The sequence below is a fragment of the Alosa pseudoharengus genome, unplaced genomic scaffold (genome assembly GCF_046254945.1).
Source record: "Alosa pseudoharengus isolate Yale_2024_CS ecotype anadromous, Long Island Sound unplaced genomic scaffold, YU_APseudo_1.1 YU_APseudo_1.1_scf_12, whole genome shotgun sequence".
NCBI classification, from domain to species: Eukaryota; Metazoa; Chordata; class Actinopteri; order Clupeiformes; family Clupeidae; genus Alosa; species Alosa pseudoharengus.
Window position 1 is genome coordinate 19,322,235 of NW_027468587.1, and position 21,046 is coordinate 19,343,280.

Here is a 21,046-nt window from a genome sequence, read left to right on the forward strand (position 1 = left end):
GGTAGCCTAGACCAGTGTTTCTCAAACTTTTTCAGACCAAGGACCACTTAACCAGTAAAAAAAACCTCACGGACCACCTAGCTACTGTAGTTGATCAGCTGGAGACTTCGCTCACTGTCTTGCACAACAGACAGACTGAGGAAGTAATTTGTCCCCAGGGCCATTGAACTGTTCAATGCTTCACTTAAGGGAAGAGGAGAGATAGACTTCTCTGCATAGTCTGTCTGCCTCTTCACCCCCTCCATGTTTGGATACTGTCTGTCCACTAGCCACTTTTTACCACTGTCTTTCTGCCTCACTGTTTGCGTGCTATATTAACACATTAGCACATATTCATAACCCCTCCCTCCATGCCACAGCCGAACTGTGGCCACACTTATACCTTTTCTTAATATAGTTATATAGATATATAGACTGTATTCTTGCACTGTTGCACTGTTGGATTTACTCATTTGCACTATCACCATGACACTCACTCACACAGAGCACCTTAACTTACCTTACTATGCACAGAGAATCACAGGCTCAGTCCCTGCCTCAGTCATTGCAAGCACCTCTTGATTGATTTATCACCCACTATGTGGATACTGTTTTTAGAATTGATTTAGATTAAGTGTTAGTTAGTATAATTTGTATTTTAGTATATGTATTATATTCTTTATCTTCTACTGTACTTATTGCTTAGTTGTGTTTTTTATATTATATACTTTTAATTACTTTTTCTGCTGTTAGTGAATGTGTGTGTATTGTCTGTATGCTACTGAGACCTTGAATTTCCCCTGGGGATCAATAAAGTATCTATCTATCTATCTAATAGACACAATAGGCCTACTCACTGAACCGCCTTGCTAATTGTCTTTGCACCTTGCTTACTGTGTCAGAGGATTCATATGATTTAAATTGGCATAGCTTACATAGGCAGTGTTGCAGAACTGTTTGGATTTACATACAAGTTGGTTCAATATTGCAAACAACTCATCTATATTATATTTTACCACGTCTGCCCGCGGACCACTTGGGATAGCTTGCGGACCACCAGTGGTCCCCGGACCACACTTTGAGAAACACTGGCCTAGACTATTAATGAACCGGTGGCCGGAAAAAACGTAACATTTTCCAGATTAGGAAATATTCCTTAATTGTGTGTGATCAAATAAAGATGCATAGCCTACAATTGGGGGTAGTAATGTGAGCGCTCATTCAATGTCTATGCGTCTGCGCAAGTGAAACTGAACCTTATCATAAAGACACCTTTCTCAGCAACTTTTCTGTTCAATCAGCATAATTATTACGATCCACCCGACGTTTCCCTTGTCTACCCCGTTAAACTTCAGGCAAAGATCCTTGATTACTAGCTCCGCTTTAACCCTCTCTGCTTCAGGCTCTCGTGTTTTGCTGAATGATATTACTCAGCAGATCACCCTAGTAACCAGAATTACAGTCTTGTAGGTCAGAATGTAAACTGTGCCACAGATGGCAAGCACAATTGCATTAGCTTAAAACTATTTAGTCGAGTATAACCTAAAACTAGCTTAATTAAAATACCACAGCCCATACTGATTTTTCCTTTTAGAATATAGATATTAAGAGAATAAATCATTATGCAAATACTTTTACTTTTAATACTTAAAGTACATTTAAAAGCAGGTACTTTTTACTTTTACTTAAGTAGGGTTGTCATTGTGGTACTTTTACTTTTACTAAAGTAAATATTTCTCTGTGTATTTGTACTTTTACTTAAGTACTGAGTTTCAGTACTTCCTCCACCACTGGGTAGGCCTACTGTATACATGTGAGTTCAGATATGTTTTGTGTCCTTATTTACACCCAGGGCCTCGTTATAATAGCAATTAACAATGGTATCAATTAGTATTGGTAAGGGATAAACCCTTTTGAATAGCCTGACATTTAAAGATGGAATGCTTTCAGCTGTAATGGTATTAGGGCATTCTAGAAAGTCATGCACAGAACTTTATGCATGACAAGCCGGCGGCGATGCAAGTACATCCTTTCCTTCGACTGCACTGTTTATCCTTGCAGTAAAGGTGAGTCAGGTCTTACGCCTATTGAGGTGCTGCTGGCTTGACATACACAATTGACAGTACTGGCTTTTAGGCAGCGGTAACATTTCCAAGACCGTAGCACAGAGAACAGGCTTGGGATGACTGTCTCTGATTATTATGACCGCCGCGCAGCAAAGTGGCGGAACCATTGTTTTTCGATTTGATCCGTCGCTCCCCACACGCTGAGCTGGACCCCCCAAAAGAAGGGTAGGGCAGACACAGTATTCTATCTCCAGAACCGTAGGGCCTAGGAAGACATTTTTTAGTATGTTGGTCTCAAGGGGCCATGTCAACCCATCCCATAACCACTTATTTGATGTATAGTGCCACCTAGTTTAAAATGAAAAAGCAAAAATGAGGTGTTGTAATTGCAGGTATCTCTGGCTGACAGGATCAAAACTGCACATTATTGGAGGTGTAGGATCATTCTGATACCCTCTGAATGATGCATGCCAAGTTTCGTGAAATTCCGTTCATGGGGGACCATATATAAATTAATATATGTGTACATTTAGTGACTGTACACTATGCATGCACACATACACACTCATGAACACACACAAACACACACATAAAGATACATGCACACACATGCAGGCACACACACAGGTATGCACACACATATATTTGTTTTGACACGTTTTAATCACCGCATCCTTCTCTCTATACTCGCCAACATGGGAATCTCTGGTTCTGCTCTCTCCTGGTTTGAATCCTACCTCACAGGACGCTCGTTTAACGTATCATGGCTTGGTCAGCTATCTGCACCTCACCATCTCACCACAGGGGTCCCCCAGGGCTCAGTACTGGGCCCCCTTCTCTTTGCTATCTACACCACCTCCTTGGGACAAGTTATCCGTTAGCATGGCTTCTCATACCACTGCTATGCAGACGACACACAGCTCTATCTGTCCTTTCCACCTGATGACCCCTTGGTTTCAGCACGGATCTCGGATTGCCTCTCAGACATAGCTACATGGATGAAGGCACACCACCTCCAGCTGAACCTCTCAAAGACTGAACTGCTGGTCCTCCCAGCTAAACCTACCATACACCACGACATCAACATCAAATTTGACTCCCTGTCTGTTTGACCTACCAGGACTGCAAGAAATCGACAACCAACTAAACTTCTCAGATCATGTTGCCTCAGTCGCCCGGTCATGCCGTTTCGCACTCTACAACATACGGAAAATCAGGACTTACTTAACTCAAGATGCCACCCAACTTCTGGTTCAGGCAATAGTCATCTCATGACTCGACTACTGCAACGCCCTCCTGACAGGTCTCCCAGCCTGCGCAATGAAACCACTTCAGATGATCCAGAACGTGGCGGCGCGCCTGGTCTACAACCAACCCAAGAGGGCACATGTTACCCCGCTACTCATCCAGCTACATTGGCTACCTATGGCGGCCCGCATCAAATTCAAGGCTCTAACGCTTGCCTACAAAGTAGTCTCCGGTTCTGCTCCCACCTACTTGAATGCCCTCATACAGACATACGCTACCTCCAGACCGCTGCGCTCCTCAGACGAACGACGTCTAGCTCTACCTCCGGTACGCTCAGGCCAATCCAAACTGTTCTCATCCGTTGTTCCTCGTTGGTGGAACACACTACCAGTTCCTACAAGGGCAGGGACATCCCTCTCCATTTTCAAAAAACTCCTGAAGACCCAGCTCTTTAGAGAACATCTCCTCTCATAGCAACACTTACAACAAGTCTTGCTGATCCTAGCACTCACCAGCCATCTTAAACTGACACCTAAATGTTAAAAACAGCACTCACTGATGCACTTATTCTTACTGTACTCTAATGTTTTTAAATTGTCCTAATATTGTTGAGAATTGCTCTAAAACTTAAACTGTTTACCATGTTGTTAGTCGCTTTGGCTAAAAATGCGTCAGCCAAATGTAATGTAATGTAATGTAATGTAATATATGCATAAACACACACACACACACACACGCACGCATGCACATAAACACACAAATGCATAAACACACACACGTATGCACACACTCACACAGGTATGCACACACTCACACACGCATGCACACACGCACACATAAACACACACGCATGCAGGTAAGCAAGCACACACGCACACATAAAAACACACTCATGCAAGCAAGCAGGCACTCACACACAAACATACCATTACCCCCCCCCCCCCCACACACACACACACACACTCACAAGCAAAAACACATTAATTGTCCATATTATGGCTTCTGGATGAGGGAGGTGTTGTCAGGTATTGTCAGAGACATGATGTCTACAGAGGGCCTTGAGGAGCACCTGTGGCTACTGGACAAAAGGGAGTGCAACCCTGAGCCCTGAATTCCAGAAAGGTCAATCTCAGCACAGTTGTCTTACTCTCACTGTCTGCCCCATGAAGTTGGAAGTCCTACAGCTCAGATGCAGCAGGCCTTGTCCAAAGTTGGAAATATAGCCTAGTTTGAATCCAAAAGAATTAACTGACACATCTCTTATGTGCAACTCTTATCAGCCAAGGATTTCGCTTACCTACTTTGAAAAGACACGTTTTGCATCCTTAACGATATAACCACTAACAAAAACTATGCTGTAACCTACTGGGACAGATGGTTGACGGTGAGTTAGCAGACTGAAGCTGCTGAAACTGAGGAAACGACGAGAATGTCTCATTCATTTGTGCGCTCGTGCTGTGTCACGCCTGAGGGCGTGGCTAACGTGACAGTTTCCTCTTTGGGATTGGCTTGCTTTGCTGTACATCAAAATTCCCTGTGCTCTAATTGGTACATCTCTTTAGGCACTGCCTAGTTTCTAGACAATCGTACAGACCCTACTGTTTCTTCTTTCCCCGTGGTAGATTTTGGTTGCCGGTTAGTTTGATCACTGCAAAAATGATGGGACGACCGGTTCTCGTGTTAAGTGAGTACCAATGATGTTCTATTTCCATATAATCCCCTTAGTTATCTATGAAGTTTTAGTGTATTGTGAAATTATCTCCTCTGCCTTGTGTGTGTCGTACTTTGCACGCGGAACATCAGCTAACTGCTAGCTGCCTCCCTAGCATCCCAACACGCAGTCACAAAAGCTAGCCAGGAAAGCTAACGTAAGCTAGTTATCAGCATGAGTCACTACGCTGAAGGCAAAGATGGAAAAATGTGTCTTGTGTCGTCCTAGCAGCTCTGGGATACAGTGGTTGTGTGAGATAATGGCTTTTCGTTAACGTGAACGTTCAAAATGAGCATTTAAGTAATGTAAAAGTTCATTACAAGCCAACTTATTCCAGTGAGAAGAAGTCAGAAGAAAGCTGTCTGTTGGTATGAGTGAAGTAGCTAGTGATCTCGTTTCTGGCTGCCTTGGAGTAATAACAAGTGGTTTGACAGCCAATTTGCAAGTGGGCCGTTTTCTTAGCTTGCTATTAAGTACCCTGACGCTAAGCTCGTAAGCTAACAAGCTTAAATAGGTAGCCGGTGCTATCCGTAACCTGCATGATTGACTGAAGATGCAGATTATGGCTGTTGTAAGTTATTGCCTTTTTGAATATTAAAGTATTCACCCAAAGTGACTCTTGATTGACTAAAATGCATTCAGTTCTATGAGTTGACGGAGTTATCAATAAATAAGTGAAAGTCAGTGATTTTGTGGCGAAAAGTAAGATAAAGTCCACTGGGCTGTGTTTGAAAGGTTTGACATTGGACTTCTGTTTATGAATGGATTGTATTACAACGTTAGCATTGCCAACTATAATAATAAATGTATCCAGCACTAAAGTTCTTCATTTTTCTGTACAGGTCAAAATATGAAGCGAGAGTCTGGACGGAAAGTCCAGGCAGGAAACATCAACGCAGCTAAGGTAAGATTGTAGTCCTCTATCGTATGAGGTCTAGTTATGGCACAACATATATTGTGTGTTCTAAGTTATATTTTGTATTATAACATAATCATTGTGCTTATATTCAGACAATAGCTGACGTCATCAGGACGTGTCTGGGTCCAAGAGCTATGATGAAGGTTTGTGTCAAGTTTATTTGTATTGCCAGCACTTTTAAGATAAAACTGTCATTATGTATTTGGATATTTAGTGTGTAGTCTCTTATTTTATTCCATGTTTTGGCAGATGCTTTTGGATCCCATGGGTGGCATAGTCATGACCAATGATGGAAATGCTATTCTCAGAGAGGTATGCAATCTTTCAAATTAAGTTTCTCTTCTATTACATTACATTTGGCTGACACATTTTAACCAAAGTGACTTACAACATGGTAAAAACAATTACCCCAACAATTCTAGAACATTTTAAAACAAATTAAAATGTAGAGTACAATAAGAGCAAGTTAGTGCATCAGTGAGTGCGGTTTTTATACAGTCAGGTGTCAGTTCTAGTCTTGTGATAAGTGCTAGAATTAGCAAGGCTAGTTGTAAGTAGTGGAAGAATGTGAAGATGGTTTGTCTGCATCTAAGAACTTTATCTTAAGATTCAGTTGTGAAGTTGTGTGTGTTTGCCTGTCAGCTATGGTATTGATAAACATAAATTTATGGTTATTGCTGATGTTAGAAAGAGATTCATATGTAGGCCTACATTTCCTCCATCTAGATTCAAGTACAGCACCCGGCAGCCAAGTCTATGATTGAGATCAGTCGTACCCAGGATGAGGAGGTGGGAGATGGTACTACCTCTGTAATCATTCTTGGTAAGTTTCCCAGGGCTTCGTGTCAGCTGTTCTTCATGGCACAACATCCAGTATATTGACTGCTTTAAACTGACAGACTTCAAACCTCTGAGAAATCTGTTTTCTCTGTGATTTTGTGTGTTGTTTGGTGTGGCAATACTTTCTCAAAGAATCTGTGTCATCGAACACTCACTGAACACTGCATCTTGGCTCCTGTTTTTTTCTGTTGATGATCTGAATGATGTGTGCTGTGTGTCTTCTGCAACTGTAGCTGGTGAGATGCTCTCTGTTGCCGAGCATTTCCTGGAGCAGCAGATGCATCCCACAATAGTAATCAGTGCCTATAGACAAGCCCTGGATGATATGCTCAACATGCTCAAAGACCTCAGGTATCACATTGTCATAAATGTCCTTCAGGAAGAATAAAGTTATATGTTTGTCTGTCCAGTTTTGTCAGTCTGACAGTGTCTTTGTTTATCTGTCTGACTTAATAAACCTTGCGTGCACTCTTTTTTTTCCATCTGTTTTCATCAGATGTTTCTTAGGCTGTCTGGCTGGTGTAGCCTCATGGTTAGTCATGGATTACTAGGATGTGATTTTTTTTTTAGGGATGTGAGGTTATAGTCTCTCTGTATTGTCTGAAACAGCACACCAGTGGATGTGAACAACCGGGAAATGATGCTGAAGATCATCAACTCTGCCATCAACACAAAAGCACTGAGCCGCTGGTCTGATATGGCCTGCAACATCGCCTTGGACGCCGTACGCACTGTTGAGCTTGAGGATGGGGGCCGCAAAGAAATTGACATCAAGAAGTATGCCAAAGTGGAGAAGGTGTGACTTATTACATGCTATATGCAAGTTTTCAACATTGGGATGCTACATTGGCTTTTCTCTTCGCTCTTCATTTTAAATCCTAAATGTAGTGTATGATTTCAGTAGATAAGGATTTCCACTTTCTAACCCTATGGTCCTGCATTGTTTCGGTCATTGACAGGATTGTTTACTGTTGCCATGGTAGCATGTATTTGTGCACCAAATATCTATTGAAATATAGGTTTACATGTATAATTGGTTTCAACTGTTTTATGCAGGGTTACCGGTTTGGATGAATGTTTCTTTCTTTATTCTCCCTGAAAATGAACTTGCAATGTGTTATGTCACCAGGTCCCAGGGGGATTCATCGAGGAATCCTGTGTGCTGAGAGGAGTGATGGTGAATAAGGACGTCACGCACCCTCGCATGCGTCGCCTCATCAAAAACCCCCGCATCCTTCTTCTCGACTGTTCTTTGGAGTACAAAAAGGGAGAGAGCCAGGTGAGTGAATCCCTTCTGGAAGGAAATGTAGAAATGGATTTGGCCAGTAGGTGCTGCTAAGGATGCCCAATTCATGATTGAATCAAGAGAAAATGCGATATATAGAAAAAAAGAACATAATGATCATATTGTCAAACTCTTTTGTTATGAATGAAATATTTTACTTGAGTTGAAGACCTCCCATCATGACTATTTATACATGGATTTCTATGCAACGTCGCGAAAACATGCAAGTGTAACTATGGGGCAAAAAGCACCATAGAAAAGCATATAGGACTGCTCTCCATGAAAAGATTACAAGGAGTTTTTGTGCTGAAAACTGCACCAATCGAAATAGTGATGGTTCGAGAATGTTCAATATGGAATTCATGTCTTCGCCAAGAAATGGTGGATGTTATGTTATATCAATAATGCAAATGAAAGACAAACTCTGAAATAAACTCTGAAATTACATGTTATTATCATTGGGACATGGGTATACAAAAAATGCAGATTGTAGCTTACAGCAGCCTATTAGGTGGAGTTTATAACGTTATAATGAGCGTCTAGGTTTGCTGGAAAACGGGTAACCCGTCTATGGGTAATAATAAGTCAAATTGTAAAAGGCAATTGTAACAGTCCTTATTGATAAACTCTGTGAATGTATAGCATCCTTAATGCTCTCTTATCCCACCTGTCCACCCAGACTGATATTGAAATCACACGTGAGGAGGACTTTGCCCGCATTCTGCAGATGGAGGAAGAGTACATCCAGCAGATCTGTGAAGAAATCATTCGTCTTAAACCCGACCTGATCTTCACAGAGAAGGGCATTTCTGGTAGGGCGTCTTTTTTTCCGAGAAAAAGGAACACTCTATACAGGACTCTGTGTTCCATCGGTTACCAACTTTCTCATTTGTTGTGTAGCACTGATTTATTTTTTTGGGGGGGGGCAGCCGTGGCCTACTGGTTAGCGCCTCGGCCTCGTAACCGGAGGGTTGCTGGTTCGAACCCCGACCAGTAAGCACGGCTGAAGTGCCCTTGAGCAAGGCACCTAACCTTCACCGCTCCCCAAGCGCCGCTGTTGTTGCAGACAGCTCACTGCGCCCGGATTAGTGTGTGCTTCACCTCGCTGTGTGTTCACTGTGTGCTGAGTGTGTTTCACTAATTCACGGATTGGGATAAATGCAGAGACCAAATTTCCCTCACGGGATCAAAAGAGTATATATACTTTTATGCTGAGTTGTATATTTCTACACTGTAAAGTCTCACAGTACATGATGTGTGCAAAATATTTCTATTTGATAATCATCATCCCAGATCCATTTTATAATTAAAATCAATCTCTTGCCATTCATCTTAGCTTTCTTATTCTCCTCTCCCCATTAGACCTGGCTCAGCACTACCTGGTGAAGGCCAACATCACAGCTATCCGCCGTGTGAGGAAGACCGACAACCACCGTATTGCCAGGTGAACAGCATCATGCATTTGTCCTCCCAACAAGAGTTATACATTTATGAGAAAGCACAGCTTGCAATATAGACATAATGCATCACAGCAAGACTGGGTAGAATGCTATGTAGCCTACCCTTTAGACTAGAGCATAGTTTGGCCTAATTGGAGCAACAAGGAGAGAATGTCTAATGGAGGTATGTGTGACTTCTGTTGCAGGGTAATGATGATGTATAGACCATATAGTACCAAGTTGATATTTGCATGTTATTAATTAATTGTGACTCAGACAGTGTAGGAAAAAAACTCAGGGTTCCTACGCAGTATGGAAAACCTGGAAAAGTATGGAATTTGATTTTAGTAATTTCCAGGTCTGGATAAGTATGGAAAAAAGAAATAAGGGTATGGAGAAATATTTGTGTTTCCAGACTATTGCATTTGCAGTACTAATCACTTCACTCAGGTCATAATGAACCATTCATACTGTTGTGTAGTTTAACTGTCAGTCCCCATCGTCAAGATACAACTAAGATACAACTAAAAATGACCAAGCTAAATGGTCAAATATTAAGTGTCATTTTTTAATTCACTTCAGTTGTCCATACCTTTGTTTTCACCGAGTTATCCCAAACCAGAAGTGGCCGCAATGTCGAGAATATGGTCAGAAAAATCTACCGAGAAGTTTGGAAATTTGAGTATGGAAAAAGTATGGAATTTTGAAATGGAAAATGTGTAGGAACCCTGAAAACTCCAAGTATGAAACAAAGTGCCTGTCTCCTCATCCTTAGAGCGTGTGGAGCTCGCATTGCCAGCCGGACAGATGAAATCCGTGAGGAGGATGTGGGAACGGGAGCTGGGCTCTTTGAGGTGAAGAAGATCGGAGATGAGTACTTCACCTTCGTCACTGAGTGCAAAGACCCCAAAGCCTGCACCATCCTGCTCAGAGGAGCCAGCAAGGAAATCCTTGCGGTAAGCTGTTGTCTGGGTTATAAAATAATGGTATAATGACTGACCACTTATGTCATGCAATTGTATTGATGAGAAGTTCTGAGAAGTCTGCCACTTAAAATATTTGGTGTCTTTTTGAAAGTTGGTCATTATCTAAAGGCTAAAGTTGTGAGCTTGGTCAGGTTGAGACTAGTGCAGGGGAATCAGTTTTTCAACATTCCCCACATATTAATGCTGTTAATGTTAGTTAGGTTGAGCATGCCAGTTAATTGCGCGTTTTGTCAACCAATGTTTTTGAATCTGTCTGCATGTCTAGAGTTTAAAATATTTTTTTATGGAGCAAACAATAACAGTATCAAAATCTCATACTCAATAACATGACAAAATATGTACATGATAACATGCAGAGAAACTGCCTGATCCTTTCTCTCACTAGTCTTACCTGTTTCATTTTAAATTTTAAAGTCTAAATTAGTCCATTAGTGTCATTTAATTTGAAAGGCCTATTTAAGGTCATGTGCATGAAAAAGGTAGCCTAATCCATTCATCATGGCATTTATGGATAGTGAAATGGTCAATTTATTTGAAGTCAATTTTAATGCAGGTTAATATATCTGCTGCAGTACTACCTTTGTTTCAGTGCATCTCTGATTTTGTCTGTAGGCTATGTACCTAGACACCAATAGCCTACATCAGACAAAAAGTAGCCTAATGCTGTGTTCATTATGTGATTAGTGTAGTCGCTCAGTTGATAAATAAAACATCACTGTGAATTCAAACTCGTTTGGATGCAGTGCATTGGTGCATGTAGAAAGGCTATGCATATTGTAAGGTGTGTGTGTGTGTGTGTGTGTGTGTGTGTGTGTGTGTGTGTGTGTGTGTGTGTGTGTGTGTGTGTGTGTGTGTGTGTGTGTGTGTGTGGCCTGTACATGTTGAAAATTGACAGATCCAGTTGTCAGCTCAACTCTTATTGAACAGGTCTAATCAATAATACATCAGAAGAAGTGCAGACGAAAAGTTGGCATGAGAAAAGGCATATGAGGTTGTGTGAGATCTGTCAACTGCAAGTGTGTCACGGTCACCTGAAACCCTGACATCCATGTATTGCCTCGCCAACACCGGCATCTACTGTTTTCGCTGTGCGAGATCTGTTGAGGCTGTTCTGTTCCACGGTAGCTGAAACAAAACTACAGTTTTTACGGAAAACCCATCGCTTGATCTCTTCACGGCGGTTATCGAGACGCTTTTGTTCTCACAATATGAAATTGACAAATACCTAGTTTTTTTACATTCCAATCTTGACTGAGCTTACAAGATAGAAAGTGACACAGTTAAACTAAATATGTTGATGCCAAATATGAGATCTTGGCTGAGCTTACAAGGTAGAAAGTGGCACAGTTGAACTAAATGTGTTGATGCCAAATATGAGTTCTCGACTGACGGACTGCTGTCTGTGACTGCTGCCTTCAGGAAGTGGAGCGGAACCTGCAGGATGCCATGCAGGTTTGCAGGAATGTGCTGCTGGAGCCCTACCTGCTGCCGGGCGGTGGAGCTGTGGAGATGGCCGTGTCCAAGCGACTGACTGAGCACTCTCGGGCCATGACCGGGATAGAGCAGTGGCCTTACCGTGCTGTGGCCCAGGCCCTGGAGGTCATCCCCCGCACACTCATCCAGAACTGCGGAGCCAGCACCATCCGAGTGCTCACCTCACTCAGGGTAAGAAGGGGCCCAGCAGTCATGAGTCTCTCAACCTATGAAACCCATTCATGTATCAGGTTTTAACAACATAGGATTTCAGTTCCATTTAGTCTTCTATAATGGCGAAGTTGTGTGTGGTGTATTCTCATTTTACTCTATATGACAGAATGCTGTTGAGTGCACAATGTGTAAGGTCTTGTGCCAGTCAACCTTGCTAGTCTTAAGAATCACTTGTGCTCTTTGGCACTGTTGGAAGGTCGCTCTGCTCAAATCTGACCTTGACTTATAACCGTGTAAAACCTGTTTAAGTGATTTCACTCTGTCCCGTACCACTTGTCATTTTTTGTTTTTACTTCCATTTTTTAATTGTTAATTTTTTAATTGAGCGGTAAATGCTTGAATGCAGCTGCCATTTTAAATCTGCCTTTTAAAACTCAATTTAAAAAGCCCCTAAGCGGATAGCTTTATTTGGCTGTGTGCACACTGTTTTTGACATGCGGGTACGGAGTACTTTACATAATGGGTTTTGGGTGACCGTTTGAGTCCAACTGTTCATTTGTGCCCCACAGGCGAAGCACACCCAGGAGGGCTGTGTATCATGGGGAGTGAATGGCGAGACGGGCATCCTCACCGACATGAACGAGCTGGGAATCTTGGAACCACTGGCAGTGAAAGCTCAGGTCTACAAGACCGCTGTGGAGGTGAGCCCACTGTCTGTATAGCCACACTGAAATGAGAGATCCTTAAGCGCTTCGGACACGAGCGCCGACAAGTGTGCGGCGTACTCCACTTTCGAAATTTGATTACTAAGGTAACATTGTTCTCAATACAACCCCACACACCAGCGCAGGTGGCGGCAGAGTTCGGCGCTGGTATGTGGGGTTGTATTGAGAACAATATTGTCTTAGTAATCGAATGTCAAAAGTGTCGGCGCCGGTGTCCACTACACTACTCGTGGCACTAACAGGCAGGCTACACCAGGCATGGAACTGAAGCGTTCTGTTCACGGAGCATCTGCTCCAACAATTAGCTTCCATTGTAATTAATGGAACTTGCTACACCAGATGTGATTGGGCGCGCACATAGAACCATTTTTATGCTCCACAAATGGAACGTTTCAGTTAAGTATTCACCTTATTCAGCCCCGCCCATTTTTTTTATCCCAATCGGTGAATTAGTGAAACACACTCAGCACACAGTGAACACACAGTGAGGTGAAGCACACACTAATCCCAGCACAGTGAGCTGCCTGCAACAACAACAGCGGCGCTCGGGGAGCAGTGAGGGGTTAGGTGCCTTGCTCAAGGGCACTTCAGCCGTGCCTACTGGTCGGGGTTCGAACCGGCAACCCTCCGGTAACAAGTCCGAAGCGCTAACCAGTAGGCCACGGCTGCCAAGTTACGTGCTTAGTGTAGGCTCCCTGAAGAGAATGGGACGTGGGTGCAAGCAAAAACCAAAACCTACCTAGCACGTAACTGGAAACTATGGAAACTTTTGGCTCATCAACTTGAGACCTAAAGCAATCCATGTAATAGTTGGCAACTCATGGGCTGAAATTGACAGCACTTAGGCTAAAAATGTTGTGTTGCAGGCACGAGTTACAGGGCTTAAAGCAAGGAAAATATCTAAGTATCTATTTTCAAATCTTGAATGGCCTGGCCATCAGAATTTAGGCACTGTGCCTGAGGGCTTTAAGCCCTGGAGCTATGCTGCTAGACTCAGTTCCTGTTGGTGTCATTTTTGAGCAGGCATCAGGAAAACAACCTGGGTAGAACGGTCTGTTCTTGTTGCACTGACAATTTTGTTTTCTTGCTTTACTGTAATCTGATCTTGAACTTTACTGAAAGTGATCTTGAGTGGAGCTACAGGACCAGGCGAAGTCACCCTGATATGACCATACATTTCTCTGCCTTTGTTTCAGACGGCCATCTTGTTGCTGCGCATCGATGACATTGTGTCAGGACACAAGAAGAAGAAGGACGGGGATGATATGAGAGGCCCAGAATAGAGGAACAGGGGGTAAAAGGGTTACGCAAAGCTGTGGTTGGGATAGGAGGATTGGGCCAAGAAGACGGGGAATAGTGGGTGAATTAGCGTGTAAAAAAAAAGATGTCGTCGTCTCATTTGCGTGTTGGTTCCTCGTTTTTTTTTTGCTTTCTTTTGATAAACCTATCAGTGTCATCCTGAGTTAGTCTTTGTCATTTATGCCTGACGTGGTTAGAAGGCTGTTGGTGACTCTCCGGACCTTTGGCTTGGACTTTGTGAATAAAACATGCCTGTCATATTCACCCTGACTTCATTCCATGGCTGGTTAATGGCACTGTTGCTTTTATTTGCTACCAGTGATAAAGTTTCATGAACAAAAACAAATGTTTTCTGGCATTCTTTCCTCATATATGCACTAAAGGATGGTGAAATAAGTTTCTAGTTGCAGTTAAACAACATGTAGGGTAATGTATCCTCCTTAAACGTGTACACAAAATGAGTTTACTGTTCTTCTCAAATGATTGTTTGTTATCAGGTAGTTTATTGGGCCAAAAGCTCGACCTATAAACCTCCAGAATAAATCTACAATCTTCCTCAGATGCCATCTTAAATGTTCTGTGACTAGGTCTGTATTCTAGATCCTCAGTGTAATGCAACTCCTAGAACAACAATTTTGGGTACTTTCTTTAAGGCAGTAGTTTTGTATTAAGGGGGCCGAGACCCCAAAGGTGACCTGAGGTGCAAAGGCAGCCTTAATATGATTGGAAATTATTTTTAAACAGTGAGCCTTGTTTATTAATTGAAATGCACAAACATTTGGAGAGTTTTTATATATATACACACTAGTGTTGTCACGATACCAAAATTATGACTTCGATACGATACCTGCCATAAATATCACGATGCTCGATACTAAAACGATACTACGGCGAAATCCTAAGATATCTGGAGAAGAAAGGACTCATACCTCCTCCAAGTGTATTGAGTCATTTGTGTTGAATTTGGTGCACTTTTGTGTGTAGGTCAATTCTGGGTTCTAAACTTCTAAACTTCCTACATAATTATTATTTTTTATAGTCAGTAAAGTAGTAGGCCTACTTTCTGTGATTAAGTCCTTTATTGTTTGTTATAGTTAATTTACATTGTGTTGTGTTTTGGCAATAAAGTAGCTTTAAATAGCCAAACTAGGCTAGATCAAGGTCAGTGTTAAAATTACTGCATGCAAATCACTGAATGCTATGCAGAGGGGCCTAATCTTTAGGCCATCTGATGTACAGTATAGGCTACCCTAGGCCTTCCCGTGTTCATGGGATTTCTTTGACAGTTTGACAGGGGAAAATGTGAGGATAGTCGTCTTTGCGCCCATTGTACAAGTACGACGTTCCAACCACTCAGGTCTTCGTCAGATAGGCCTACACCATTACCTGTTGCAATATATCTGTGTGCATTCCTACATTACGTCGATTTCTTTGATAACATGATTTGCTAGCACGTACTGTAACAATACGCCGCTATTATTATTAGGACTCAACACGCTTTGGTGGTATTATGCTGTGGGCTTTAATTAGCGCATTTCGGGTAGCCTATCCTACATCTGGGCAATAATTATTGAACAAATTGCAGTCTACATGCCATGACAAATATTACCACTAGTAGGGTACTGACCGAACATGAAATAGATCGTTTACAAGTTATGGTAATGTTATTCTGGCGTGAACATTGCGCTTTCATCACGTTAGCACCCTATGATTACAGCTCGTTATGTCTCGTCAAAATGATTACAGCTAGTTATGTCTCGTCAAAATTCATTGATGAAGGAAGGTTCGCTTTATCCCAGAGAACCATACTCGTTTCACTTAGGCTAGACTAAAACATAAGAGAGGAACTTGGCACTAACCATGTAGTCGTGTTTTCTATAGCATATTCGTTAACCTGTCGTTCTTTGAACTCTTTAAAAATGTTGGGATATGTCTGCGAGGTGTTTAGCCAAGTTCCATGCGTAGCCTACTGCTTTTAAATGACTTTGTGTACCTGATGGCTTGCCTTAATTCGCGATGTATCCGAAATAGTTGCAGATTTCACTGCACCTTTTGTTTTATCCACAAGGCCTTGAACTGTCAGAAAAGAACTATGTTGATGTTGGCTGCGCACTCACTCACTCAGAGCTGCCTGCTTGACACGCCCACTTGCCTAGATGCGTGCAAGGAGCAGTGAGAGCAGCAGTTCACACAGACACAGAACGTTATTATTTTAATAAAGTATCGATTCTAAAAACGTCTGAAATCGTATCGTTTTTTGCGTGAAGGCATCGCGATACCTTTTTAGTATCGATACACCGTGCAACACTAATACACACTCAAACCCATTCTATTTACAATTAGATTGGAATGAGTCAAGAAATATATATAGGGCCTATATTAGTTTTTTTTTAATGGAACTTAATTCAACCACAAAATCTTAAAACAAAGTATTGGAACTTTTGGAGTGTGTACAGCTGGAGTCATCATGACAGGAAGACGGGTCATGTTTTCTATGGGGGCCTCCGGGAATCTCCTTGGACACGAGGGTCTTGGGAGCAAAAAGGTTGAGAATTACTGCTCTAAGGTGTGATTTCATTTAGCCAGCTTTTCACCACTTATATACAGTACCCGTCAAATGTTTGGACACATTGTGTAGTTTTTTTCTTTGATTCCTTTTTTACTACATTGTACAATGCCCTATAACATCCAAAGTATGACAGAGGACAAAGGTCTCTACAAATATATTATTTACATTCCATCCAAATTTATTAATTCCAAATTCTTCATGACAACATTGCACACAATTGACATTAAAACCAGCTTCAAGCAGCCAAAATGTATGGGAAATCCATCTGGAAAATACCTATGTGAAGTTGGTTGAGAGTGAGCAAAAGGTCTGTACTTTGAAGAATTAAAATATCGAAAATGTAATTACACATTTGCGTTTGCATAAATCCATGTGTGTAATTTCATAATCTTAACCACCTACTCTGCAAAAATAAAGATACAGAAAAAAAACATAAATGAGTTGGGGTGTCCAAACTTTTGACTGGTGTATGCAAATATGTTTTACTATTTTTTACTATTCAAATATGTTTTATATAGACTTTTTTTGCTTTTTTTTTTTTTTGCTCATACAAAACGGAAGAAGTTTGAATTAGGATGGGAATTTGCATGAACATTTATCTGATTTGTGCAGATATTGAAAGAGGGAAGGCTGTGATGTGATAAATCTGTAACACGACTGAAGTGAAAGCAAACAAATTGATAGAAGGAATTCATTGTCCTTCTTGAGCTAAGGAAATTTACTTTAACAAGTGCAATTACTATTTCCAAAGCTAAAATAATAATGCTTGTACTGACTTGCAGATAGGCTACTGGATTTGTGGGGAACATATTTCATCTTCATAAGGAATACTTCATGTCCATTGTGTACCATCTTGCAGAACCTGAATACTCAGTTTCTGTTTGTGTGGTCGCCCACTAGATTTGTACTTTAACATATCTACATGTATCTTGGGTTATATCAGTGTTATTTATCGGCTCCCATGCCTAAGCATGCTCCCATGGTTACCTGTCTAACCACGTCAGTAATATGGTGTCTGAATAAAACAACCATGATATGGAGATTAAAATCTCACGGTAGATGGTTTCAGACTTAAAATACCCAGTGAGTAGAACACTTCCCCATAGTGACAGGGAGAACAGGAAGTCACCATACCTCTGGTAATTTAACTTACAAGGAAGACTTAAGGCGTAGTCAATAATCATCTCTTGACTGTTTGATCTAAATATTTGCCACTTTGATACAATTATTAAACATGAAAGTAAATGGTGAGGGACAAGGGACAAAGCATGTTTTAATATTCCTTAATAAACATAAAATGTAATTTGATAAGGTCTACTATAAGCAGATACTCCAAAAAAGAAATAAATTCTTGAACCAAAAAAGAGCCCTAAACATCCTGAATGTATTCAAAAACCACATTTATTACAATATTAAAATACCAACCATTTCAAAAGATACAATTGTAAAAATTCACTGTAAGAAATAAACTTGATGCAACTTCCAGGAACAATCCTCACATTTCTGTGGACTACTTTGCGTCAGTCTGGGACATTTAAATCATATTGCAAAGTCCTTGAGGGCTGTCAGATCAGCCAAATCTCAGCTTCCTTTTCACTGCAATTCTTTTTTTTGGGGGGGGGGGGGGGGGGCTGACTGACTTTTTATGCCTTCAATCAGAAAGGACAGCGATGAGAGTGACAGAAAGCAAGCGGGAGAGAGAGACGGGGACCGAGAAATTACCTGGGCCGAACCCAATCATGGTAGCTCCCCCATTCCATTGCAATTCTAAGAGGACACTACACTTAAAATCCAAGAACAGATTTACAGATTTGATGACCGCCACATTAGCGTTAAGCTATGCCAGCTTCCCATATTGTAAATGGGTCTCAAGGTTACATCTCAGCTGCCTTGTGTCTTCAACCAATAGCAAAAATGCCATCTATGTACACAAACACTCCACATATAAAAAAAGTACAGTACTTGACTGATGTGCATTGGAACATAAACATCTGGCTACAAGGTCCATTTGTGGAGATCTTCCAGATGCACCTGACAGCTTTGGTCATCCCATAGCCCTTTCCCCTGTCTCAGGATCCACACCACTGTCAAGTTCTGTAAATGAGAGGAGAAATGGGTGATTTCATTATTGTAACATGTAAAATGGGCACGGCTTCCATTAGTCTACAATATGAGATACTTTACATTACATTACATTACATTTGTACATTACACCAACGAGGAACAACAGATGAGAACGTTTGGATTGGCCTGAGCGTACCGGTGGTAGAGCTAGACGTCGTTTGTCTGAGGAGCGCAGCGGTCTAGAGGTAGCGTATGTCTGTATGAGGGCATTGAAGTAGGTGGGAGCAGAACCGGAGACTACTACTGGCAAGCGTTAGAGCTTTGAATTTGATGCGGGCCGCCGCAATAGGTAGCCAGTGTAGCTGGATGAGCAGCGGGGTAACATGTGCCCTTTTGGGTTAGTTGTAGACCAGGCGCGCCGCCGCGTTCTGGATCATCTGAAGGGGTTTCACTGCGCTGGGAGACCTGTCAGGAGGGCGTTGCAGTAGTTGAGTCGTGAGATGACTATTGCCTGAACCAGAAGTTGGGTAGCATCTTGAGTCAAGTAAGTCCTGATTTTCCGTATGTTGTAGAGTGCGAAACAGCATGACCGGGCGACTAAGGCAGCATGATCTAAGAAGAGTAGTTGGTTGTCGAGAACAACTCCTAGATTTCTTGCAGTCCTAGTAGGTGAAACAGACAGGGAGTCAAATTTGATGTTGATGTTGTGGTGTATGGTAGGGTTAGCTGGGAGGACCAGCAGTTGTCTTTGAGAGGTTCAGCTGGAGGTGGTGTGCCTTCATCCATGTAGCTATGTTTGAGAGGCAATCCGAGATCCGTGCTGAAACCAAGGGGTCATCAGGTGGAAAGGACAGATAGAGCTGTGTGTCGTCTGCATAGCAGTGGTATGAGAAGCCATGCGATACTATTACAACATGCATGTGTTGCACAACATGCAAAATTTCCTCTTGCATTCTCAGAGGGAATTTGTACAATCTAAATGACTTACCCATGCTGACATCAGAAGAGCCCTCTGAAGGGTTGCGCAGGTGGTCACAAGCGTTGCTGACTGCAGCGTGGCCCATGGCAGAGCATGGGTCTGCAGGAGGACCAAGGAGGCTAGGTCCAGCCTGGCCCACAGGGTTTGTGTCCATGGAATCTTTAGCATTCAGAGAAAAGGGTGAATGAGAAACACTGCCTCGAGATGATACATTACACCATTGAGCTGCGAAAGACAGCACTGTGTGTCATTATGAATAGGCCTAATTAAATACAAATGGTATTTGTACATGGACTTGCCATACTACACTTTTTACATTCTCTCTCATCTATTTATTAAATTCTTTCTAAATATTTCTGTCTTTATCCTTTACACCTCTGTTCAGGAAAGTTGAGGAGCTAACTGCCATTTCACTACATGTTTTACGACAGTATAGCCTATATCTATGTTTGTGACAAATAAAAAAATCTTTGAGCTCACCCAAGTTCCCCTCCTGCCTGTGAGTCCCACAACTAGAATGAGCCGTCGATAGCTGTTGTTCACAGATAACACTGATTGTGCCATCATTTGTTGGCAAAACACTGGGTTGTCCAGTCCGATGTCTCCCAATAGGAGTTGGGAGGTGGGTGTGTTCATCTGTGAAATCAAGTGATTGTAGCCATGACCATTGAACAGCCACAAATCAGTATGCAAACAGTTGTATGTCTGTAAGTATTCCCACTTCACTTGTTATGACAGTGTTTATATAGGCCTAGGTTGCACAATTCACAACCTATGCTTTCCCCTCTCTTTTTTTCATAAGAATAACAAGAAGATACCACTGCCTCTTACCCTTTTCACAGAAATCAGACATGTAAATGTGCCAGGCTACCTTTCGATTTAAACCACAATGCAGGAAGGCATTTAAGGAAAAGTCAGACTACAAATAAACAGTGTTACAAAACATCACTGCACTTTTTACATTGATGGACTTTCACGAATGTATTTTCTCTGTGTCAGCCCATTTCTATTTGTGCATGTGTCCAAGCCCGCAAACGTTGTCAACAAATGCATAACACTACAACAAACAAGGTATAGTTACAGAACGCACAGGAAATACTTTTCGAACTATTATCCCAGCCATAAGCTGTCAGAAATGAAACAAAACAACTGACTCCTTTAATATGGGATAGGCTGTCCTTAAAGCACTTCAAGCAAATGTGAAGTCATACAGGCTCAGTACAGGTTTGCAATTCATATCCTAATGATGTGTTCAAATCCATGGACCAAGTTAGTAACCATCTGTCAGTC

At 41.8% G+C, this 21,046-nt stretch overlaps 1 protein-coding gene across 1 annotated transcript; it reads left to right on the forward strand.

Moving 5' to 3' along the window:
• Positions 1–4,877: 4,877 nt before the first annotated feature.
• Positions 4,878–14,490, forward strand: LOC143119111 (T-complex protein 1 subunit gamma). The gene is made up of 14 exons (XM_076280377.1): positions 4,878–4,977; positions 5,847–5,908; positions 6,016–6,066; positions 6,173–6,235; positions 6,650–6,746; positions 6,997–7,114; positions 7,373–7,559; positions 7,893–8,042; positions 8,728–8,860; positions 9,411–9,492; positions 10,263–10,443; positions 11,893–12,138; positions 12,690–12,821; positions 14,042–14,490. The coding sequence occupies exons 1-14, from the start codon at positions 4,950–4,952 to the stop codon at positions 14,126–14,128; spliced, it is 1,617 nt and encodes a 538-aa protein (XP_076136492.1). The 5' UTR covers positions 4,878–4,949; the 3' UTR covers positions 14,129–14,490.
• Positions 14,491–21,046: the final 6,556 nt, after the last annotated feature.